The sequence below is a fragment of the Lipophrys pholis genome (assembly GCF_963383615.2).
Source record: "Lipophrys pholis genome assembly, chromosome: 21".
Lineage (NCBI taxonomy): Eukaryota > Metazoa > Chordata > Actinopteri > Blenniiformes > Blenniidae > Lipophrys > Lipophrys pholis.
In genome coordinates this window covers 9,012,229-9,037,749 of record NC_137649.1, presented here as the reverse complement: position 1 = coordinate 9,037,749, position 25,521 = coordinate 9,012,229, and the positions used below count along the sequence as shown (strand labels likewise).

At 41.0% G+C, this 25,521-nt stretch overlaps 2 protein-coding genes across 3 annotated transcripts; both read left to right on the top strand.

Moving 5' to 3' along the window:
* The first annotated feature begins 3,870 nt into the window (after positions 1-3,870).
* LOC308126080 (phospholipase ABHD3-like) lies at positions 3,871-8,927 on the top strand. Of its 2 annotated transcripts, none has more exons than XM_080490185.1 (9): positions 3,871-4,021; positions 5,558-5,718; positions 5,835-6,017; positions 6,168-6,213; positions 6,600-6,712; positions 6,834-7,007; positions 7,108-7,156; positions 7,240-7,405; positions 8,107-8,927. In XM_080490185.1, exons 1-9 carry the CDS (start codon positions 4,016-4,018, stop codon positions 8,313-8,315), a joined length of 1,107 nt encoding a protein of 368 aa, XP_080346311.1. In that variant the 5' UTR covers positions 3,871-4,015; the 3' UTR covers positions 8,316-8,927. The 2 variants fall into 2 exon arrangements, with proteins under 2 accessions (XP_080346311.1, XP_080346310.1); XM_080490184.1 differs by having other exon boundaries at positions 3,880-4,261; positions 8,107-8,926.
* Positions 8,928-12,940: 4,013 nt separating this feature from the next.
* On the top strand, positions 12,941-23,930 carry prkg3 (protein kinase cGMP-dependent 3). The gene is made up of 22 exons (XM_080491024.1): positions 12,941-13,374; positions 15,027-15,116; positions 15,763-15,825; positions 16,056-16,182; positions 16,369-16,535; positions 17,412-17,525; positions 17,646-17,751; positions 17,911-17,974; positions 18,212-18,289; positions 18,421-18,509; positions 19,486-19,551; positions 19,749-19,796; positions 19,890-19,931; positions 20,014-20,125; positions 20,897-21,033; positions 21,126-21,215; positions 21,350-21,491; positions 21,614-21,777; positions 22,026-22,142; positions 22,346-22,408; positions 22,667-22,742; positions 23,264-23,930. Exons 2-22 carry the CDS (start codon positions 15,029-15,031, stop codon positions 23,348-23,350), a joined length of 2,040 nt encoding a protein of 679 aa, XP_080347150.1. The 5' UTR covers positions 12,941-13,374; positions 15,027-15,028; the 3' UTR covers positions 23,351-23,930.
* Positions 23,931-25,521: the final 1,591 nt, after the last annotated feature.

Sequence of the window (25,521 nt, the reverse complement as noted above, 5' to 3'; positions counted from 1 at the left end):
CCAGGGAGAAATGATGGAGGCACTTCCTCACCTCCAGGGAAGAGTGATGGAGGCTCTTCCTCCCCTCCAGGGAGAAATGATGGAGGCTCTTCCTTACCTCGAGATAGGAGTGACGGTGGCTCCTGATTTCCAGGGAGAAGTGATGGAGGCTTCTGACTTCCAGGGAGAAATGATGGAGGCACTTCCTCACCTCCAGGGAGAAGTGATGGAGGCTCTTACTCCCCTCCAGGGAGAAATGATGGAGGCTCTTCCTTACATCCCGGGAGGAGTGATGGAGGCTCCTCTTCACCTCCAAGAGGGATTAACGGAGGACCTTGATGACCACTGGCCATTAACGAAGAAATTTCACAACAAGTGGGGAATGACGGAGGATGGTGACGACAACTGGCCATTAATGAGGGATCCTGACGTCATGTGGTCATAATAGGCCTCTTCACCTCTTTGTGCCAACAACACAGTCGCTATCCATCAGTTTTTCCAGTCAGACACTCAATAAGTGATGTTAGTTTGTAGTAGGCCTGAGCAATAGACCAAAAAAAAACCCCTTGTGGCACCACATATGCTGTGCAGTGTACGTTTTACATGCCTCGTTTACAATGGCGTACTGGGATGATGCTTGCTCGCTGAGACTCAATGCGGCTGGCCCAAACACCAGGCAACCAGCTCAGTACAGTCAGGGAGCAACCTTTAACCGGGGACAAGCGGCACATTCCAAACTTCATACCAGTCTTGAATCGTGTTGATAGTGTTAGGTATTAGTGAAGGTTTTCTTATATTCATATATATTATCCTACTTCCGTTGAGAGGTCAATTTATTTAGTTTGTTATATATATATATAAAGTAATATTTTAATAATAATAGTAAATTAATCTCTATATCCCCTTGTTTGTTTTCTTGAGGGATTATTTCAGTATTTGTTATTTATTATTTTTGTAGGATTCGGTGAAGCCCGCCTCTCCGCCTATAAATAGGCGGTGTCTAAAGCGTTCGGGGCTGCCCTCTCTCGATGAATCCCGTACTGACACGCAGTCAGGCGGCTTCCTTCTCCGGCTCTTCCGCCTTCGTTGCATGTTTGGGGGTAGCACAGATCCTTTTTCCCTGGTGGGATCGGTGGTCCTGTTTTCATTTTTTGTTTGTCCTGCAACAGTAGGTTGGGGGTTTTGTTTGTTAGATTGGGTGTTGGTACCGACTCCGAAGGCCCTGTACAGGGTTTGCCCGGTACCGCACCTGTTTGTTTGTTTGTGCCAGCCCACCAGGTACTTGTTCTTTTGGAGATTTTGGTAGTTTAGGACACGGGGTGGTTTTGGGGTTTTGTCTGTCGGGTTCTAGTTTGTACATAACCCGCTTGTTTTTCAGGTTCAACATTTATTTTGAATTAAAAACCAACGAGTGAATTAAAAGAAAATTAAATAAAAATTGTAAAAATCCAACTGTTTCCCAGTGTCCTTCCAGATATGTTCCGTCCCTCCTCGGGGTGTAACAATAGGCCAAGTAAAACCAGATATATAATGAAAACTAAACGTGATGTTGTCGGCCGTGCTCGGTGAGCAGTTGGAGTCGTTAAAAAACTTTCTTTTTATCAATTTGTGCACCATTTATGATCAATCACAGTTTCTATGCATTCTAAATACATACATAGATCTATATCTTCAATGTAGCTCTATGATACCCCCTCCCTCGTTGAATCACATGGCGCCCACAACCGGCCAATCGAAAAAAGAAAATGGCAGGCATGTCAGGAAATAATGTTTTATTCACAAACTTAGGATATGTCTGAAAAGTCCCTCCTATCTCCTTATCTATCATCATCCACGGGGTTAAGGAAAGGCGTTAGAAGGCTTCCTAAAGGTGTTAGTGAAAGGCGATCACAGTGTTGTGGCAGTCGGACCTCATATCCACTCATAATATTCATAATAACACGACGACGGCGCAAGTTAGTGACGTCCACCATGGTGGGGGAAAGAACTACAAGTTTCCGAAAATGGACTACAAAAAGCGCGTTTGGGTTTTATATGATTTAAAGTTGTTCAAGGCATATTATTGCTTTGGTAACTTACATGATCTAATTAAATCATGTTCAGTTTCTAATCTTTATGAATTAATACCAAACAATAACACTGTTCTGCATCAACCAATTTAAATCCATGTTCAAAAAAAGGGTTTTTGTTGTGAAAGACTGCACTAAATATTACCTCTAGCATAACATATAAGAAACATCTGTGTTGCACCTTCCAAAGTCTTAATCGCACTTTAAGTGCTTTTTAATCTAAATTCATTCAGGTTTACAGGCTTTTCTGTGTTTCACTCACCACTGAGTCAAGGTATGAGTGGTTTGGTTCTGTATTAGTTCACCTGGTTCAACCAGCACATGTCATCCTGCCCTCACGCTGCTCTAAAGAGTTTAATTTAACATTATGACGATCAACAACTGTTAAATACGTCATCAATCAATATAACTTCACTCAGAAGTTGATTTTTATCTCTTACCCTGCAAAAAGTTGTCCTACATTTACTATGTTGTTTTTTTTTTCCTGTTTCACAAAGGTTTAAGCAGTGCCAGATGAAGCCATGATAGCAATGATTTATACAACCAAGTGAGTATGCAGTTCTTAAGAATTGGAAGAAAAACAGGCCATATCTTTTTTATAACACTGCGGTATAGGCAAGTATCGGTATTGGCAAGTATCGGTATCGCCCGATACTATGCAACCGGGTATCGGTTTTGGGACACAAAATTGGTATCGGAAACACATAAGGCTCCTCCCGACCACCCAGGAGAAGTGATGGATACTCCTGACCTCCAGGGAGGAGTGACGGAGGCTCCTCACCTCCAAGAGGGATTAACACAGGATCCTGATGACCATTGGCTGTATCATGTGTGAAATGCGTTGAATTTTGGGACAACATACAAAGAGAAAACACAATTTGCATGCATTGTATTTGGAAATTTCACTGCTTTGATATTGGTATTGAGCTATCTTTCTTCGAAAAATGTAACTTGCTTTGTTATTAAATAAACTTTTCATAATGTCTCCAATTGGTTTCTGTGCTATAATTTTACTCGTCTGGACCAATAGAATGAAGTTGGTATACATGTTGAACTCAAATCAGCCTGTGCCGTCATTCCTGATAATGACTGGCTCATTATCAGTCTTTCTGCAGAGCTTCATGATGGCACCTTCGGGGAATACTGACATATGGGCTCAGTGTTAGTTTTCTCAATCTGAAGGTTTTCACGTAGAATTCAGGTCAATATTCATTTTTGTTTTCTACTTTAAAACAAGCTTGTTTTATAAACAGGATTGGAAGTTAATAATTACACTCAGATAACAGTAATTAAGTAGTCCTTTTTTCCAAGTTAATAATTGATAAACTGCAATTTGAACCCTGTAATCTACTCAAGTGGTTACAGAGTAACTCAAACAATAATGAATTATATTTTTAAAACATTTTCAGCTCCAGTTTTGGCTTCAATAAATGTATTATTTTAACAGTGGTTCCCTTCTTCATATCAAAATTACATAGTAAATAATATATTTCTTCATTTTGTCAGAGAAATGTGATTTGAATGTAAAATTTCCATTCAAGTAAATTTAACTAAATAACTGAAAATGTACTTAGGTGCTTTTAAATAAATGCACTGAAGGCGCAGGGTGCCCCATCCAAGATGGCGTCGCGCCGCAACGTCAGCTCCAGTAGGCGTTTCCGTTATAGCATTATAAATAAACAAATATACAAATAAACCAACAAATAAATAGTGTTTATGATACGACCCACATGAAATGACATCGGTACAGGACCTCCATGTTTGTTGTCCTACGTCGTGTCACGGTACGTGTGGCATGCATGTGACGATCGGTGTGACGTTTGACGTCGGCGGTGAACCCGGAAGCTCCCGGAGCGGTGAGCAGCAGAGGCGTTTAAAGGTCCGCAGGTGGATACCGGCTTCACGGACAGAGCCGATGGGACGCTTCGGGGCAAAGCAGCGGTTGTAAAAGTCTTTAGGCGGTGGTGATGAAGGCAGGTTGTCGGACACACATTTCTGTCCTGTTCCTTTGTGTTAGCGAGTCGTCCACATAGCGACGGTCAGCCGGGGTCAGCTCTCTGCCGCAACATAGCCGCTCTCTGTTCATCATTATCATGTTTTTAAGCCATGCGGAGCTTTGGAGAACATACTGGGAGTGTGTTTCCAGACCGTATACGGTGTTCATCTGTTCCCTCACGGCCGCACTGTACTATCTGTGGGGCCGCAAGTGTCAGGTCAGTCGCTGCGGTGAAGGTTGGCAGTAATTACTGCGCTATGTCCGCTTATGTGATCGAATTTTTTCTTTCTTTTTTTTTCTTCCCTTGTTTGATTCTAATCATTCTTTTCAACGCCATTCTTACTTTTATCTCCAATGACTACAATTTCTGATTTGATGTCTATTCAAAGTAGAAAGCAATTGTGGGTTGTTGAGAGGACGGAGAGGCGCTGGTTCGATTCCCGTCCTGCACTCAGGACACTTCACGCAGACTCTCGCAGAAGTGACAGTAATTATCAAAGTAGGGTCTTTCTCTGCGGAGTTCACATTGTTCGCCATATGCATATCTGTGATAGTGGTTTCTTGTTATCTTTGGAAAGTGTGGTTGGCTGCCTGTACCTCACGATTGGCCATGTGATGGGCTGACAGCCTGTACAGGGGGGAATCTGCTCTTCTGATTGGCTGCAGCCCATCATACTCAAACTAATGAGGACGTATAGCGTGACCAGGTGTTTCCATTACTTTTGACTCATTCGTCATCTTTTAAAATACTGATTTACCTTATTTCATTGATATTATTTATTGTGTATTTTACTCATTTCTCCTCTGTTCTTTTCTTTGGAACCGTATCTTACTTTGAGTTGTTTCTTGAAGTTTTCACAACGATCCATAATTTTAATAAAAAGATATTTGTTATTTCTTACATTTTTGCACCAATTAAGTTTCTTCGTCCGCTTCATTTCAAACATATAACTACAACTAATCACTGAAACGTGGAAAATATTCAATTTATTGTCACTTAACTGTTTTAAAGACACAAAGTCACAAAATGTGTGCAAATTTATTTTTGGGTAAGGGGTAAATAAATAAAAAGTGTATTTGTGTGTAATTTTGTTGGTGCAACAAATGTGGATTTTATAACCTGATTAAGCATTTCTGATCTGCATTTGAACAATCAGCTGTGTTTTAATCCAGTATAGTATAGTTATGTAGTGAGGCGATTTAAGGGCACTGATCACTGTTTGTTCAGTATGTTATTAGTCAAAGCACACAATCATTGTTTGTGTGACTAAAACAAGGACAACAATATCAAATCCATTAAAAAATGGGAACAGTTTGGGAAATCATTTCACACCAAAGGCGACTTTAAACATGTAAAGCACCCAGATGCTCTGAGAATGACGTAAGTGTTTCAAAATTGAATTAATAGTTGTTTGTGTCTCGTCACCAAACTTGTTTTTGCTTAAAGTGTGCGTTCAAAAGCTCTTGTGTTTTTTGTCATTTTTTTCTCCACCTTCTTTTTTTCCCCTGTCAGAACCCGGCCCTCATTTGTAGTGAGGCGTTCGGTGTCTTTCTTCACCAACACTGTCCTGTGGTCACGGAGCGTTTCAGTCCTACCCCTTGGTGCTGGGGAGGGAGGCTCCAAACCCTCGTCTGTGCTCTCCTGAAATCCAGACCGTCTGTCACCTACCGCAAGTATGAAGACACTCCCTGTTGCTGCCGGCTCACACAAAAGACTTCATGATAAAAGTCCCAATCAAAGCCTGTTCCTCCTCATCAACATGACTGTGTCCTCTGCCTCCACCAACAAGTGAGCTGATCCGTACTGTGGACGGCGGTCAGATCTCCTTGGACTGGGTGGACAATGAGATCAGCGTGACGTACCCAAAATCCTCCAGCCGTCCCACAGTGCTGATCCTCCCAGGCCTGACGGGCAACAGCCAGCAGTCCTACGTGCTGCACGCAATCAACCAGGCCACTCGTCACGGATACAGGTTGCTGAAAGTCGTTAACTTTGTAAAAAAGAATTGTTGGCAACAACATAATTGTAAAAAATGACTTCTTCCGCAGTCTAAGAATAGTGAGCAGGAAATGATGGATCTTTTTTGGACGTTGCCGCTGCTTTAATCACATTTCTTTCCCAGATGCGTCGTCTTTAACAACCGAGGACTTGGAGGGGAAGAGTTATTGGTAAATATATTGATTCAGGAATTCATTTTGTCCACCTTTAATTTTGACTCCCCTCCCCTCCCCCTTAATTTCAGCAGCCTCTGTTAGCGCAGTTGGGGGGGCATTTTATGGATTTGACATTTCAATGTGCATGAAGTAAAAAGGACATCCTGATGTGAAGGGAGACGCCACGCAGTCACCACACTGCCACTGACTTTGACAGTAAATCGTGTCCCAGTTTGCACCCGACTGTTTATCATTCTGATTTCTATCAATCTTGAAAATATCTATTTCCCGACTTAAAAATGATTTTAAGCCGTACTATAAGAAGTCATAGGAACAGTTTGGTATCGGCTCTCTGGCTTTGTGTGTGTGACGCTCCTGCTCTTTCTTTCTGCTCGCTTGAGACGCCGATCACCTACTGCGCCGCCAGCACCTCAGATCTCGAACGTGTGGTTCACCATGTCAAAGGACTCTTCCCTCTCGCCCCTGTTCTCGGTGCTGGTGTATCACTGGGAGGGTGAGTTGGTGCACAATCTGAGGATCTTGACAAGCTTTTAGGAAACCAGTCACACGTTCTGTGTTTCTTTGCCATTTAATTTACCGCCTCTTTGTTTTTTGTTTTTTTCCCGTCCGTGCAGGATGGTTCTGTTGAACTACCTGGGCCGTAAGCGCAGAGAGTCGGGATTGGTGGCCGGGATCACCATCTCTGTCCCCTGGGACGCGCTGAAATCCTCCGAGTCGATGGAGGAACCTCTCAACTGGCTGCTCTTTAACAAGTATCTTACGAGTGGGCTGTGCCGGGCCGTTACCAGGTCAGACAAGCCATGCTGTTTTGAGATGCACTGAAGTCAGTTAAACAAAAAAAGAGTTTGTGTCAGTATTTATTTATTAATTTAAATCCGTTTCCGACAGGCACAGACGCATTCTGGAGAAAGTGGTGGACGTTGATTATGTCCTTAAGGTATGCCGCATTTTGTCCCTCGCTTTAACATTCCCCCAACATGTATGCCAAGACTCTTCTTTTCACGTCCTCTTCTCTTTCAGGCGCAGACTATCCGAGAGTTTGACGAACGATTCACTTCTCTGCTGTTTGGTTACAAGTCCTGTGCAGACTACTACCGTGACGCCAGCCCCGACAAAAAACTCCCAAACACAGCCGTCCCCATCCTCTGTCTGAACGCCGCCGATGACCCGTTTTCCCCACAGATTGGTGAGCAGACAAACCCACAATCAGTCAGACTCGTATTTCTTTGTAACGTTAAGTGGCAGTGTGTGTCCCAGATACATCCAGCCGTTAGTTGTTCCATTCTTTGAATAATTCGTCGTTTTCTGGTTGTAGTTTTACCATCACTCCCGAGTATAGGGATAGTGGCTTTTTGTTGTTGTGACTTGTGTTTAGCGTCAGCTGTATTCATATTTCTTTCCAACTAATTGTGGCTTAACGTGTAGAAAGAGTCTGAAGTCACACCTGTGGTACTTGAAGCCAGATCTATTAAAATATCTCTGATTATACACTCCTTGCTTTAAATACATGCTGTTACAACGGTAATGGTGCCACCTGGAGTTTAATGACTCTAAAGACATGTGTTTAAAAATGCTCAATATATATTTTGGGCCACAGAGTGGTGTTGTGGTTCGCACTCATGATTTTCTTTTGCGATTGGATCATTGGACAGTAGAAGTCCTCATAATGATGAGTATTTGGCTGCAAAACTATATATTTTTGAAATTGTCATGAACATTCCTGGAGTTACGGTTGTGAGAATGCATCATCTTTAATATACGGTCCAGCATTTCCTCTGATATTCCACTGTGGATGGAACAAAGTGTCCTCAATGCAAGTTTGGATTTTGGCCGGATGGCTGTTCTGTTCATATGATGGCTTTTCGAATGTATTTTCTGCGTCCGCAGCCTTTCCAGTGTCGGTGGTGCAGAGCCTGCCTAACGTGGCCCTACTGCTGACGGCCCACGGTGGACACATCGCCTTCCTGCAGGGTTTGTTTCCGTGGGGGGAAAACTACATGGAGCGCCTTTTCAGCCAGTTCGTCCAGGCCGTATTCGAGCACCCGGCAGACATCAAGAAAGCCTGCGGCATTAGAGAAGAGCAGACGAGCGAATAAAAGAACAATGGTAACTGTGAATCAAATGAACGCACTGACATCGCAACAGTAGAACAAGCTGACAAAAGTGCATTGCTTTTAGCTGTGCATGCTGTTAAAATACCATGCTGTGCCCTCTTCATGATCCCCTCGAGATGACAAACAGTATTGTACGATTTTTCTAACGCTACTTACAACTCTACCTCCTCGTCATCTCAGGTCCACTTCATGTAAAAAAAAAAAAAAAACAATGTAAAGGAAAATCCACTGAAATCATAACTATGTAATAGATCTTGACACTTTTAAAAAGTCAGCGGTTATGCAACAAAGAAAAAAACAAAAAAGAAAGTTTTTCTCCATTGTTAGGAATGGTAACTTGCTTACAATAATAAAGTAGCCAGAACATTGCCGTCCTCGCCAAGCTGCTGATGACCTGTGGAGCAGCATGTGAAGGAAACGAAACTAAATGTTTCCCTGTCAGGAATTGAAAATGAATTCTAGGAGTTCAATAAACCTACATGTTTTAAAATTGTATTTAAAAAAAAAAAAAAAAAGAATATTAAGAAGAGCAGTAAGTTTGTACTGGGTTTTTGACATTGGTGTGTGATTATAAATTTTTTTTTCTTCTCCTGCACACTTGCTGTTCTGTTTGCAAAGCTCTTTTTCCATGCTGTGTGTGGCATGCCTTGAAGGATTATATATATTTTTTCTCCACACCTTGTTTAAACCCCACTGGCTTGTGCAGTATGCTCGCTTGCCATACAAGGTATGTAGAATTTCTGAGGTAAATTACCTTCTACTGTGTGAAAGTTCGGTGTGGTACTCAAGATATTGTACCTGCTGTCAATAATTGTAGTTATTGGTTCTTAATTGATGTGCTGTGTAATCTGCCTTGTTTGATACTCGTGCACATTGTTGAAGGCGATGTTTTCCAACTCTGGCCCTGGAGGTGTTTTTGATGCTTTCCAGCTCAAACAGGCCTGATTCAAAATGAATACGTTGGGACCAGGACCTCTCAGGACCGAAATGGTGACGATGAAACAATTATTTGAAGTAGACAGACGACAGTATTAGACAGACTTGGAAAGTATGATTTAGGACGATCGATCAACAAATGTATTGTACATGATTGTACTTTGAGGCAACATATTTTTTGAATCTATACGCACAAAGTTGTTTTCAACTCAGCATTTTGTTTAGGACCAGGTTAGTGTGTGTGTGTGTGTGTGTGTGTGCGTGTGCGTGTGCGTGTGCGTGCGTGTGTGTGCGTGTGCTGGGTCTGCCTGTTGAAAAGGCTCAGCAGGAGTTACTTATTTCTTGAGTTTTTTGAGAAGAAATCCTGGTTTTAAAAAAAAAATGGATCAATGGAGTCTCTTCATAATTTGTCTAAAACACTTTTTTTTTGTTTTAATTTTATTGTAAGTAGGATGGAAAGTAATTCAAATATAAAATAAGCTTTCGTGCAAAATCATGAGTGCAACATTCGCAGACTGTATGAAATTACCTTCCAGATTTGAAAAAAGGTCCATAAATTGCTATATAGCAGTGTGGTTGAAGCTCTGCGAGGTGGGAGGTCATCCTCCTGCCATCTCTCTCTGTTGGACTCATACCATTATTATATGAATTTCTAATTTATGTAATTTTCTCAGTTTCTGTGGTTTTAATATTCTCAATATGACTCATGAATATGAAGATGTTACCAAGAGCAGCAGTCAGTGTTGGTTTTTATTGAACAGAAATTAAGATAATTTCTCAGTCTTGAGGTTAATGTGCCAATATTAACCCCATTCACTTGCAATCCCAATGATTATTTGATATTTGTGCACCATATTTATGATTGTGCTTCTTGTTATTTCACATGAATAAAGACTGACAACATGGGCTGTGGATGATTTGTGATTTTCTTTGTTTGATTGCCCTTTCGCCAGGCTGGTCCTAATGGACAAATGTCATAACACACGAACTGCCTGTTGGCTCGTGAATCTCTCCCCACCCGGCTTCACCGCTGGAATCCAAGGCTTTTTTTTTTTTATCTCGGAGCGCTGGCGTCATTAGTGTCGCTGATTAACCAGAACAACATCAATAATTAACTCCGAACAATAAAGACCCACACCCTCTGTCCCAGAACCCTCCAGCCTCATTTTTACATTCACTTTATAGAAAATTAAAATAAAAGTATAGTAGCTGTTAGTCCAGTTTCAAAACTACAAGCTTGTCCTGCTCTCTCCTGAACTCTGATATTTCCACCAAAACCTCTGCTGTCGTGCCAATGCTGCTCGCTTTTCTAACCCTTTAGTTTCAGGCAGTGCCGGCGCCTCTGAGTGGTCCTGTGCAAATTGAGATTTGGGGCCGCCCTCATACCACCCTAATCTCATCTGAGTTTGACCATTAACAATGCTGGAGGCATGCATACAAATGCTCATTATCAGCTGTATTAATTATAGCTGTGTTAGTTACGCCATACTTCTTTTGTTTAAAACTTTTCAGGCATGGGCCGACTGAACGTGTTCAGGAAAACTAACAAAATACAGCCGCAGACATTGCAGTCTGTAAACCAGTCCTGTTCACTGGCTCTGGCTTTGCGAGTCAGAAAAATGGAAGCACAAGTGCAAATGTGCAGTAAATGAGCAAACATCATCGACAAGATAAAATCACGAACTTGAGATACATAATACTATGACATATTTGTGACGAGGTAGAAAAATAATAAAATATTATACAGATTATTTGTGCTAATAACTCCATGTCCAGGCTCTTCTGGGCCGTTGATGATCTGAGGTAGTATTTTTTATATATTTGTTTCTAAGAATTTGAGCTTGGAAAAGTTCCACTCTGCTGAAGCCACCGATACAGGCAGAGTGCAGGCAATCCTGAGAGCAGGCCAATGACGACTTGAGTAATGCTTTGGTTTCCGGTCTCAAAATCATAGTGCATCAGAGGTCGTTTTGTCAAATAAACCTTTGAAAAAAGAAAGAGAACCAAAAAAGTGCTTGTTGCAATAGCAATACAGACAAACATAACAAAACACTATAAAAGAGACATGGAAGTACTTTCCTACCAATAAAAGGAGAAGGATGGACAAGATATGACATAATTTAAATGGTCAGCACAAGTGTTAGGAAATGTGAACTTTAGGACCTAAAACACTCTGTGGGGTGAATCTATTGTATCTCTGTTCTGAACACTGTTTAAAAAGCTCTAGATATTTTTTTTATCAGTTGACAGATTACAGGAAGGTAAAAAAATACACACAGCACGTCTAATATAAACTTGGAGTTTCATAGTATTTTCATTCCACCCATCTTCCATAATACTTTGACCAGGTCACAGGAGCTGATTGGTCAAAGGCAGGTCACATCTGGACAAGAAGCCGTTCCATCATAACACAAACACACAGAAACAGACAGTCAAACACTTTCACACATACTATTCAAATACCAAAATGTTTTAGTTTTTTTTTAAATTCACAAACTGACTGAAACATTTTAAGCACAAAAAAAAAAAAAGGAATGTTTCATAAACTCAAAAGTCAAAGTATGTTTTGATTGCAGTCCTCAGCTCATCTGTGCATGGTGTTACTCTTGGCCATGTTCAATTTTACAGTCGACAACACCCGATAGACATTTTGTAAAGCGTGATAAGATCAGCCGGTGGAGTAATAACACAGTCAGCACAGCAGTTCTGTTGCGTTGTGGCACGATGTACAAGTGGAAATTCCAGATGAAAAAAACTTAAATCAGAACCCGATGAAGCTCGTCTGCAGACAGAAACTCTGCAGCTTCTCAGTGATGATGGGCACTTCACCCTTAAAGTAGCTCGGATGCTCTCCACTCGTCCTTCACACTCTGCTGTGATTGTTTTCAAATGCACTCTCCCTAAACACGACATGTAAACACTCTAACAAAATGTCCAATGTTTAACCCCCCTTTTTTCCCGTTTGTTTGAAGGCAGCAGTAAAATCAGCCCAGGATACACACAATTTCTAGAATGTGAAATACATAACCACAATTATTGGGCTTTTCATGATATTAGAGTTATTTAGATGCTCTCATGCAGTAAACAAGATAAACTGTTCTCATTAACTTCACTTCTTGGTTAAGTTTTACAATGATATTTACTGCGTTTACTGGTGTAAATTATCCCGGGTATCTGTTATCTACGCCTGATATTATACATCAAATATTGATTTTAATTGTCACGGAAATCACACTATTACTCCCTTTAAGTATGTTCTTTTTCTATTAAGCATAAAAAAAACCCCATCAGAGTTAGGATGTAATGTGAAAGTTGTTTTTTTAATGAATTTTGCTGCAGGAAAATCTCAAACTATCAAACTAACCAACATTTACATGATGCCAAAGCAAAGACAAAGCAGGTGGCCTTTACCAAGAATACAGCAATAGGGTCATTTAGATGTGTTATTCTGCAACTTTTGATCGTGCAGAAAGATATGCTGTTTTCTGTATTGGAACAATATGTTTCCAGCATGAATAAAGCACCAGAACAACACGCGGTCGTTGTATATTCTGACAGCTCGGTTTGGATTTTCACACCCTACCTCCTGCCTGTGCTCCTACCTGGTGTGAAGGGAGGAGCCTCAGGTTCTGGTTAATGATTCAACACCAGCTTTTCTGAGATTGACAGATACAGAAAGAGAATGAAGGTGGAAAACACAGGGTGAGTGTGAGAGAGAAAGAGAGAGAGAGAGAGAGAAAGAGAGAGAGAGAGAGAGAGAGAGAGAGAGTGAGGGGAAAAAAAGAGAGGAGTGCTCGAGAGAAGTAAAAATAGTGAAGCTGTAGTGTAGACATGGGATTGTAAGCAGAGAAAGTGGTATGGTACAGAAGAAGGAGAAGAGGTTTGGCTAGAGAGGTTGCAGAGGGCATATTGTGTGTCTGCTCAGGTGTGTTCAGGTTGTACACCAACCTGCAGTCAAGCAGAGGCTAGAGAAATCACCCAGAGTGGACGCGTCTCCTCTCTGAGCGTGGATACTGTAGCGTGAATATCACACTCTAATGATTTATGTGGCCTTAAGAAGCTGGACAGTCACTCATTTTCTCTCCTGACCACAACCTACCTGCAGGTGAGTGCAACCCCCACCTTTGTCTGTTCATTTGCAACACGCCGACGTGTCTTTCAGAAAAATTTTATTTTATTTTAAAAGAAGAGCTTACCTGTGGTGAACCTGCACCCTGTATGCTTGATCTCACAGTTAATAAAATACACACGGTCAGTTTATCCCTCTTAGCTTCTCTCAACTCACTCAGATGAGGAGTTAAAAAGAGCAGTCCAGACCTGCAGAGTTACATATGACATAAATTAGTAATGACACAGTATGAAGCGTACAATCTTCTGATTGTATAATAGTAGCAAGCATCAGGTTTCTCCTTTGCAGCTTTAAATGAGTCTAACACCTTGTTCTCATAGCCACCTGTTGCATTGCTCACCGAATGAATGAATATGATTTATTTCTATGGGTTGTTCTATGCTTTTGAAGTTTTCTATACTCACTTGCAATTGGATGGCTGTTTAGTTTGCAGTTCTCCTTGGTAATGCACACACTGCTTATCTCAGAGTGGTTTTGCTTCATTTAATTGTGGCCTGCAAGTGCTAAAGGTTATCTTTGCAATCTTCCCAGCTTTCCACTGTGTTTGGTTATAACTACAAGTTCCTAGAAAGCTTATAAAGTTTGTTTGTGCACCGCTGTGTTTGACTCTTTTCTCACAGGTTAATAAAATGCCCAGTGCTGACTTCACAGTAAATTGTGACACGTTTGGACATAAATATATTTGTCATAATTAAGTTCCCTGTTAGCTTTAATGGATCATTCAGGATTGTGCCTTTGTGTCACTTAAAACTGTCACCATTTGGGAAGGAATAATTCACTATATTATCACTTTTATGCTTTAATTGATGGCGAACGGCTGTATCTATATCAAAAAAATTTTTATTCAACATTTTATCCAGTTTCTTTCCACCTTCCTTCCAGATATGTTCAAAAGTAGCTATCTTTCATGACAGAACACTGTTTTATATTCTCAAGTCAGACTTTGTTTGTCTATTGCTCAGTGACTTTATGATTTACTTTAACATGGTGTCTAATCTCAGAGCTGTCCAATGTTCAGGGTGAGGCAGCAGTAACTTGGGGTCACGTGATGGAGGAACAGCTTGCTTACCTCGACTTTATTAAAGCAGATATGTGTGTTTAGTGAATTAGCCAGGTAGGTTCTTTCTTCATCCGCTGACAAAACCATTTATCTAAGAGATGTGACATGCGTGCTATGTAGTGTTGTTTGTAAGCACAAACCTTTGCTATATGATTATTGTTGATGTCGCTGAAGTGGAACAAATAAGAAACAATGCACAGATTCTTTTCAATTCTATTATAAGTCACAGAGTTGTTGTTTTTTTTCTTTTTTTGCAAAAGCAGGCAGGGTGTGACAGCATTCAGAGCACCCTGTTGACTGTCCATCATTAGTCTGCATTATTGAGAGGGACACACGCTGTGTGCAGCCAGCAGAGCAGAGTTCAGAGACTTGTAAAAAAAAAAAGGCATCTGCATGTTAACAAGATCATAATATCGACATCATATCGAGGCTTCAATACATTTTCACACATATCAAAACCTTTGAAATTGTGTCACGTGGTAAGGCTTTAGAAATATAATTTCAACGGGGAATTTCTACATTGCATATAATGTGTTGCATGTTTGTTTGATCAAATCTCACCCTGTAGCTATGGAGAAGCAACTTCAAGACCTGACGCAGCAGTTGGAAAAACAGTGTCTGATCAACAAGGAGCTGCAGAGGCAAAATGAAGAACTGGGTGAGTGCAAAATTAACTTCAGGTCCGGGGAAAAGCTGAAGCCACATGTCATTGGTTGAAGCATTACCATGTTACCTGCGGTGTGTCACTGTGGTGTGTGCACCAACGACGTAAGCACCTATCTGAGTAAAAACCTTAAAGTTCTGAAATGTAAAATTGTAGAAACATGTAGAAAGTAAATAAAGCTTATGGTGGACTCGTATATAAAGCACTACGAATTCCATCTAAAACTTTTCGTTTGATTCATACATCTGAAATAAAACCAGGAATCCGTGGCATTGACATTTTATTCTTGTACCTTGATCATTCATCCTAATTTGCAGCTTCATTGATCTGAATCCTTGAGTAACAAACTTATTGAGTAGAAAGTACAGTTCATTGTGGTGAGATTTCATATTTTCCATTGGTTCGTGTAAGAGGCACCTCAAAGCAAGTCAACTGGATTATCGTCATATTTCTTGGAAGACATTTGTGTTCAAAAGTAAGAAAAAAATTTAAAATGTGAGTGCATTTGGTAAACATGTAACCTGCCAATAAACTAGAACTGGGTCATGAATGTGCTTTAACGACTGGTTCAGGCCAAACTGCAAAGTGAGCATGTCAGACAGAGATATATTGACATGTCTCTTTGTTTCTATGCCAACAGAACAGCGACTGCAAGAGAAAGAAAAACTTTTGCAACAACTGCACAGCCAATATCATGATCTTGGTAAGGAGTCACCAGGGAAACACACACACACACACACACACACACACACACACACACACACACACACACACACACACACACACACACACACACACACACACACACACACACACACACACACACACACACACACACACACACACACACACACACGCACAACATCTGATTCAAAACCTATTTAAATTTGATCTTTAACCCTCATTTTCTTTTTGTTTGTTTGCCTCTTTCAGAGTTTCCCTCACAAGGCGATAATGAGGTTGAAGCGGAGTTCAGGAAGAGCCGTGCGGCCGTCATAGCCTCTGAACCAATCGCTGAGACCCTGGAGATTATTCGCAACAAGGTCAAGAAAACTGCCAGGTCAGTAATTAGCACTGCTGACAGGAGAATGTCCCTTCACATTCGCTCTGCTTGTGTGGCAAATCTTCAATTAATTGCCTCTTGAAAAATTTACATAATGCATGACGGGCCCGTGTGATACACGGGAGCGCTCCCAGATCTGAATGACCTCAGATGAAGAATTTTCTTTTCACCTTCCACCCCCAGCGAGACAAGTCTGATTGTCAAGGCCATTCAGACCAACGATTTCCTGAGCCGCCTGGATGACGAGCAAATAGCCATGATGGTTGATCTGTTAATGGCCTCCAAGTACAAACCAGGGGAGGAAGTCATCAAAGAGGGCACTGAAGGAGACAGCATGTACATAGTAGCAGGTGGGAACACAGCGGGCTGTGTGTTGAAGTGCTTTGCTTTTGCTAATAATGAGGCATGATATTGTTCCCAGCACGCTTTTATTTGAGTTGATAAGTAACCGGCGCAATGACCTCAGGCTTTGTAGAAATAATCACCATTAAAGGTCCCATATTATGCAATATTCATTTCATAATGGTTTTCTAACAGTAACAGCTTGCTTGCTTCACTTTATAGTGAATGTGTGCTCAAACAGGTGAATCAGAGATTTTCCTTTCGCGACATCATGCAGGGAAATAACCCCTCCCACTGCTAGTGGAGCTCTGCCTTACTGATATACTGAATAAATTCAGTATAATATGAAAAACCGCTTCTTAGTAGGAGCTAACGACACCTAGACCCAAACTAAGTAACTTATTCAGACACAATATTTTTAACTCACAATCTTCAAGAGCTTCTACTTCTGGGTCAGATTCTGGTTCAAAGTTGTTTGGTTGAACAACAGCGATTCAACCAGGAGTAGACATGTACAGACACAGAAACAGCCTGTTCTTAGTAGAGTTCACTAGAGGGACTTTTAGACTAAAATACACTTTGAATTCAATGTTGGACCGCTGACACCTCAATGAAATTGTGGAAAAACATAAAGTGTAAATCTTGCACCAAATCAAACATGCAGACCACATGATCTACTGTGGTGACAACAGAAAAGACCAGCTGGATCACACCGAAGTCCAGCATTCATTCAATAAACACTGTAATACAATATATTGCAGTATGAGAACCTTAATTCACTTCAATTTTTTTTAATAACTTAGCAGGAGTTTGGAAACAAAGAGTTATCTTATGTGAAAAAAATGGAAGCTTTTTCCTCTCTAAGTATTTGCTTCTCCTTTTAGCTGGCGAGCTTCTTGTGACTCAAGCGGGTCGAAACCTGCGATCTGTGAACACTGGAGATGTTTTCGGGGAGTTGGCCATTTTGTACAACTGTAAACGGACAGCCACAGTCAAAGGTCAGCCTCTATATAACAACAAAACAACCCTTTCACTTGTGGTACACTTGTATAAATAATTAATTTGTATTGGGAAGTTGAAATAATGGAATGTTATTGAGTAATGCCCTCATGTTGCAGCGAAGACAGCGGTACATCTGTGGTGCATGGAGCGTCAGACCTACAGAACCATCATCACCAACAAGTCCAAGAAGAAACGAGAGCAGCTGATGGGCTTCCTGAAGACGTGAGTTCATTGGATGCAGAATCAGCTTTCACCCAATGACAAGGAGTAGCTGAATATTTTGTAACCTTTTGCCTTTAAATCTTAACATACGTTGGTTTCTTCCTGCATTTGCCAACCAGCCAGATGGGTCGTGACTTTAATTTGAATTTGCTGTCGCAGGTCTCGCACTCTGAAGGACCTGAATGACGTCCAGTTGTCCAAAATCATTGACTCTATGGAGGAGGTATGTACCTAAATGCCTCACTGAGCATCAATGTTATCAATAACTTTGCTAATAACTATTAAGTACACCATCTGGCTTCTGAAAATACGCACATATAACATGCAAGACACACTCAAACATAGAAAACGGGGAAACTTCAATCATGTTATTTTGGATGTTGACATTTTTAAGCATTTCTGAGTAAATCACTTACTATTTTCTCAGACTAACGAGTGTTATTCATTTCATCGTTACCAGGTGAAGTACCAGGACAAAGATGTTATTGTTCGAGAGGGAGCTGAAGGAAACACTTTCTACATCATCCTCAAAGGAGAGGTAATACAGAGTTACACTGCATGCAAATGCATTTACGTGTGAAAGTGCTACCAGCTCATTTGTGTGTACAGTCAGTCAGTCGACATGCAATTATTCTCTCTCTTCTCTCCCTGGTGCGATAACACCCTCAGGTCTTAGTGACTAAGAATGTGAATGGGCATCAGAAGCAGATTCGCAGGATGGGGAAAGGAGAGCATTTCGGGGAACAGGCTCTTATACGGTAACTATGGAAACACAACACATGCCTGAGGACAAATGTGCAACATCCACCTCTTGATAAACCTTCGTCAGTGGCTGTTTTCGGACTTATCCCTCCGAATGTGAGCGCTGGTTTGCAGCCACTGAATAGCACACACAGCAGAAATTCAACAACAGAACATTGGGGTTAAAAATACTTGATTTGTGTTTCTGCCTGAATGCAGCCACGGTTTATTTCTGCCCTCCTTGTTAGACAACGCTGAGCTTTAGCGTCAGCTGAAGCAGTTGTGTTTAGTGGTCACTATCACACTTAACTCCTGTCTTTTATAGGAGGAGCGCCTCGTTAATCTAAACTGAGAACGTGATCTTGACAGCAACACGAAATAAATCTGTCTCTGAGTAGGTATTGCAAGAGCAACAACAAATAATGAGGTTTCACTTCTGTCAGCATCTACTCAGTGTTTATTAATTTGTATTGAGTGTTTTTGTTAATCTGTTTATGTCCCTTTCAGGAATAATCTCCTTCCAACTTCAACACAGTTTAATGAGCTCTACATAAAGATTGCAACACTGCTATGATACCACTATGAGCACATCTAACATGTTAACGGGCCTTTTTTTTTCAGTAACTTGCTGATAGTAGCATATCATGCATTACTTTGACTATATACAGGAATGCAGTTTTTAAATATATATTTCAAATGCTTGAAAATTAAAGCCAAGTACCTTTTTTGATTCATTTGTTATAATTACAGCAACAGAATTTTGGTGACTAGATACCATTTGATGTTAAAACCTTCACACAATGTTTTCTTGTTGCAGTTGAACTAATATTGTATAAGAGAAGCAAATCATTTGAGTTTGAGGTTTTCTCTGTATTCAAATTACAGCAGCTTTTTTTTCAATACACAAATCTTCTACTCCAGCAGATATTGATGTGTGCGGTCAGGACATGGTAGACTTAATAATAAACTGCTGTTCTGTTCACCTCTTTCCAGGGAGGTGCTGCGGACTGCCACCTGCAGTGCTGACGGTCCTGTTACCTGCTTCTCCATTGACAAGGAGTGAGTGCGACGCCGTGCTGGATTCTGACAGCAAACAAAAGCAATAGTCTTCATGCTCATTGAGACTCTGTAGAGACAACTGTTCTCCCTGAGCCGCATACTCCAGAGTATTTCCTCTCTGTCACGGCTGCTTTGCACTGTGTTGTGTTTGCCACTTGCTGATTTCTACACGTTGTGTAATGATGCCTTCTGTTCAGGGTCTTTGAGGAGACAATTCCTGTCGAGCACCTGGAGTTGTTTGACGAGTACGTTCACACAAAAGATTGCTGATTCTCCAAATACACTGACTCACTGCATTCCCAACTAATTTCTTTTTTAATATGTTTATTGCCTTGCAGCTCCAAAGTGATGCAGGAGGCGCAAGCTCCACAAAAGCCAAGGTGAGTGGCTCCGTAATGCACAATCAAAGATGTAGCATTATTTCATAACATCTGTCCGTGACAAGCTGTCTGTCTTCCTCAGCCCCAGCTCCACTTTGAGGTTCAAGGATCTGGTTCCTGTTATGTATCAGGAGGGTCGGTTTCAGGGAGACCCGGTCACACTTGGAGTCGGAGGATTTGGTCGTGTAGAGCTCGTGAGTCATGTATGAATGTTATCAGCACATTTCCTGCAGTGTGAAAAGGAGTTGGTTATCGACGTGTGATCGATCCGACTTGCAATTTGGTTGTTAATTATGGTAGATATACTGGATGACAATACACAAACTTTACTAATGTTATAAAAAAACAAAATTATGTTTTTTGGAAAGTTTATTTTGGACATGTGGGAACAACAACAAAACAAAAATAACAGAGCAAAGCAAGCAAGAAAATAAGTAACAGATAATTAAACAAATAATGGCCCGATATATCCGAAAAGGAGTTTTTTTTAATGCATATTTAGTAGTGGACACTACACAACTATGGGATCCAAACTGAAATGCCAGTGATGGTGCCAGGAAAGATATCTATCTCACTGCTGTCATGCTGTCGGCTTGAGTTTGTAAAAATATGCATAACGGAACAGCAATAGGAGAAGTTTTTGGGACATTTCATTCTATTTTGCCTGAGAAAGTTTCATTAAAATTGTCTTTATGTTGAGATTGTAGTCATATTTGGTTGCAATTGTTTGGTTGTATGAAAATATAGACATTTGCATCACATATACCCTGCATCACAACAAAGAAAAACTTTAAACTTCAAATTTAAAGGTTAGAATGGTATTATTTTACTGGTCTAGCTCACTCAAGCGCTCAAAATGAAATTTGGCTGTAAGTGGTCTATTGAATTAATATGTGTTTAACACCCCTATTCCCATGCATGTTCAAGCAACCTTCTTCAAGAATACTTCTTCTTGTCATTCTAAGATGACGACGGTGAATCACGGCAAATATTACGCCATGAAGCGCGTCAGTAAGAAACACATTGTCGCCAAGAGACAGGAGGAGCACATGCTGTTTGAGAAGAAGATCCTGAAAGCCACCCAGTGTGACTTCATTGTCAGGTATCTACCCCCAAAACACACACTGGCGAAAGTGTTTAACAACATTTTAACATTTAACAGCTTATTGCATTTTCTTCTCTCACTGTTTACAGACTTCACGCGGCCTTCAAAGACACACGCTACATCTACATGATCATGGAGTTCTGTGGTGGTGGCGAGATCTGGACCAAACTCAAAGAAGTGTAAGCAAGATTCATTGGAACATCACGATTAAGGATTATGAAAACGACAGCAGTGTGAGGGAACATTAAAGCCGACAGAAGATGAAGTGTCATTAGCTCGGATTTGAACCTTTTTTTTGTCTCTCATTGTTCAGAGGGCGTTTTGATGAACCCATCGCAATGTTCTGCACCGCCTGCGTGGTGGAGGCGTACGCCTACCTGCATAAAAAGAACATCATGTACAGAGACCTGAAACCTGAGAACCTGATGCTGGATGTGAAGGGCTACGTCAAGCTGGTGAGTACTCATCCGTGGAAAAGGTGCTCGTGCTTTTTCATTATTTTATCTCCAAAGAAATTGAGAAACTAATCTATCTGAGGAGTCAGCGAGATTTCCATGCCAAGTGTGTCTTTGTGCAGGTCGACTTTGGCTTTGCTAAGGAGTTGGTGCGCGGTGAGAAAACCTACTCATTTGTCGGTACTCCTGAGTACATGGCTCCGGAGATCATCAAGAACCAAGGACACGACTTTGCAGTTGACTTTTGGTCGCTTGGCATCTTGATCTTTGAATTACTGGTGGGAAGGTAATAGCAATACACTTTAAGACCCGCCAAGCATTTACAGCTACATCTGTTTTGATAAAGGCGTTTTAATGAGTGCCCGATAAAGAGTTATGATATTAAACCAGCAGATGGCAGCAGGGAAATATGACCGACTCCCTGGCACATGCAGCTTCATGCCACCATAAATTGGCCGGGAGATTTTCAAGCTTATGATTCTCATGCATTAAATTTATTACCATGACTTTCCCTGCCTCTCTTTCTGTTGTCAGCCCTCCTTTTTCAAGCACAGAGCCCCAAAAGATTTATGCCAAAATACTGGACGGGGTCCTCAAGTTTCCGCCGTACTTGAGTGAGGCTTCCAAGTCCATTATCAGTAAAATGTGCAGGTAAGAGAAAGATACACTGCTGAAGGCAACTGAATGATGTTTTTTTATGCTAGAAATGCAGCAATTTACATTAAATTTTATGTGTTTTCTTTAAAGAGGACTGAATAATTTCATATACTTGCCTCAGGGCAGATATTGCTTTGTAGAATATGCCGACAAATAAAGATACAGTGCAAATCTTTTGTCTGGGTGTTTGTTTGCAGACCTCGGCCGGGCCAAAGGTTGGGAAACACGAAGAATGGAATCAAAGATGTCCGGCATCACAGGTAACCATGGCAACGTGTTCTCCACTAACACACACGGGCTTCGGTTCGATCTCCTCAGCCATTAGCAGTACACTGAAATTTCAAATAACAAACATTCACGTTTTTGGACTTTGGGAGTACATGGAGAAAAAAGCACCACATGCAGCCCATTTTTGATTGTCTTGGCGGTGAAATGTCTGTCATGTGATGATTGTAAACTCCTCTCTACGTTCTCATTCTTAGTAGGTTTAAGCTGACGTTTCTGTGCTTTCCCTCCAGGTGGTTCAGCAGTATGAACTGGCACAAGTTGCGAATGTGCCAGCTCGATGCTCCTACAATACGGCTGATACGCACGGCAAGTGGTCGAGGTTGTTGTGAAAAAGAAAGAATGCAAAGTGCAGGCGCAGATTGAGGGTTGAAGTCCACCTTCAACAATGCAATCAACAATCAGGGGTCTTTTATAAAAAAACAAGAAGGACGACAAAATCCAGCTTGAAGCCAAAATAATCTGACAACAATCAAGGAGACTAATCAAAGTGGGACACATGAAGGGAAAGTGAATGGAGGGAGCAGGTGGAGCATGAATAAACCAAACACATTCATATTCATGTAGATTGACCAATTAACCTCACGTGCAGGTTTTTGGACTGTGGAAAGAAACCAGAGTATCTAAAAACTTATCATGTCGACACTAAACAAGGCGAATTATAAGGAAAACACAACAGTAACAAAAAGAAACAAAGAAGGCAACAGTATCTCAGACAAAGGTGGTCGATATTTAGGAGCCGTAACTTCACGTTTCCACTGATCGTAAAGACTAAACAGCACAAGTGAAGATAAATGATCCTATTAATCAGCTTCTGTGTCCCTCTTTAGGGTCCCAGCTACATCAACTTTGATCGTTTCCCTCAGGACCAGACGAAGGCAGAGGAAGAGTTCTCCGGCTGGGACCGTGACTTCTGATTTCTCAGGCTGAGAGATCAGAGGCCAATGCCGCTCAAATAACTGGAAATAATTCTAGCTGCCCCTGACTTAGCCGAGTTCAGACGGTCTCATAAAAGGAAAGAGAGGGGGGGGGAGAGAAATTTGTTTGATTATGTTAAACTGCAAGGAATCACTCACTTCAGAATACAGACCAAAGTATCTATTTTCACCCTGAAACAGCAGTCGTGGTGGAGAGAGGCCAAAGTGTGTGGAGGTGTTAACACAAGATGCTCGGACATTCTGTGTCGGTGCACGGAGATCTGGTGCCTGATGAACAAGTGTTAATGACATCAAACATTTAACACACGCTAAAGACTGTAAAGGAAACACCATTCAACGTTTCTCAGAGAATAAAGGTTTATCAGATACAAGAGTGTCGCTCATATCAAACCTGAAAATCAAATGATTATTAATGATGTCATATCTGTGGTGTACTTTCATTTTTCAGTGTTGTTTTGGATTTATGTAGTGTTAGAGATAGAATATGCTCATGTGCTCATAGCAAAGCTGTTTAATGCTTTAATATTGATAAAGCTGTTTACAATAATGTTTCACATTCCTGTGGTGTCTTTTTTTTTTTTTCATTATTTGGCTCAAGCCATCATAGAGCATCTTGTGAAAAAAAAAAAGTTTTATATGATTTCTGTCCAGATACTGCTCGGAAATGATTACAATATCAGTTTGACTGTGTGTGACGGCAGTTTACACCTGTGATGGACACATCAGGAGTCCATTACAGGGCAAACATGCGCACCTAGAGGCAATTTAGGATGTCAGTTAGACTACAATGCATGTTTTTGGATTCTGAAGGAGGAAATTGGACTACTTGGAAAAGAAAATCCTCTCGCGTACAGATAGAAATGTGCAAACTTGACCTTGGATTTGAACCCATAACCTTCTAGCAGTAAAATATTTAATTTGACATTTACTATAGTGACTCAATCACCCTACACATCCTGCGGTAAGCAGGAGAACCATTTGGTCATTAGACATGTGATCATGAACAATTTACAGGAGAAATGTGCTTATGGGGATGTTATCAGAGAGGAAATTAGCCCTTCGACTGGATAGGAGCTCTGTAGCTGTTAATCTGTACTCGACAATAACTGCAGCTGGTTGTGTGCAGCCGGCCACAGCCTAGCATGGCAGCGGGTTTTGACACAGGAGGAAGGAATCATCCTGTTGATGCATGATACACGCCTGCTGGGACCAGTTTTCCACATCAGAAAGACAACTTCACACGGAAGTGAGCACCTCTTCCCGGGGGAAAAGCCATACTAACAGATGCTTCCCTGCTGCAGAAAGAAAGAATAAAAATACCCCGAGATACGGAAGTATGCACCAACAGAAATGGCAGCAGTGGCCCAGAGGATGCAAAGCATACCGCGATATGTTCTCAGTAGTGAACTGTGGTTTCCTGCCGGCGAGGATTAACCCTATATCTTTTCTGATGCCAACAAATCCCTGGAATGCGTCAAAACCCAACAATACCTCCCTACTGACTTCAATTCTCTCTTTTTAATGTTACTCAGTGTGTTTGGGAATGTATTTAAAATCAATAAAAATGCATCTTCAAACTCATAAATGCACGCAAGCTTTCAAAAATGTTTAGCAAATTACTTCCTCAAATAATTTCCTGTGGTTGTTTGCCAAACATGAGAAAATAGAAAAGTTTTAAGGAGGCTACTTTTAGTTTGAGGATTATAAGCACATGTAGTCCCCCTCCTCTTGTTTTAGAACAAGAACAGTGGGGTTTTCTGTGGACAGAATAAAAAAAGCACACTATCATACATCATCAAATTGGCCAAACAAATTGGGATTAATTGGGATTTTAATTAATTCTTTGGCATTACTGACACAGAAGACAATATAGATAATACCCAGCCATTGTATCAGTTTTTATAAATACAAATACATGCACTTCTACATGCTTGCTTTACACATGTTTCTTAATTTAGGGCTGTATAGGCAATGTGGTAGGTCATCTGGTTTGTTTTATAGTGCTTGGCAAATTCATTAAAGCCCAAATAGCTTCGAATGGAGACCAAGAACTATTGGTGTGTGAGAATGTCTGTGAATGGGTGAATGTGACCAACATTTAAAATACTTCAAAACAGGCAAAAGGGTGTGAAAAGGCACGATTAGAGTGT

Bases quoted from the DNA above. Each gene is read 5' to 3' on its own strand.
- LOC308126080 (XM_080490184.1), top strand. From the start codon at position 4,142: ATGTTTTTAAGCCATGCGGAGCTTTGGAGAACATACTGGGAGTGTGTT. The intron at 4,262-5,557 runs GTCAGTCGCTGC...TTCCCCTGTCAG, and splicing joins TGTGGGGCCGCAAGTGTCAG to AACCCGGCCCTCATTTGTAG. The intron at 6,018-6,167 runs GTTGCTGAAAGT...TTTCTTTCCCAG, and splicing joins GCCACTCGTCACGGATACAG to ATGCGTCGTCTTTAACAACC.
- prkg3 (XM_080491024.1), top strand. From the start codon at position 15,029: ATGGAGAAGCAACTTCAAGACCTGACGCAGCAGTTGGAAAAACAGTGT. The intron at 16,536-17,411 runs GTGGGAACACAG...TTCTCCTTTTAG, and splicing joins CAGCATGTACATAGTAGCAG to CTGGCGAGCTTCTTGTGACT. The intron at 22,743-23,263 runs GCAAGTGGTCGA...GTCCCTCTTTAG, and splicing joins CAATACGGCTGATACGCACG to GGTCCCAGCTACATCAACTT.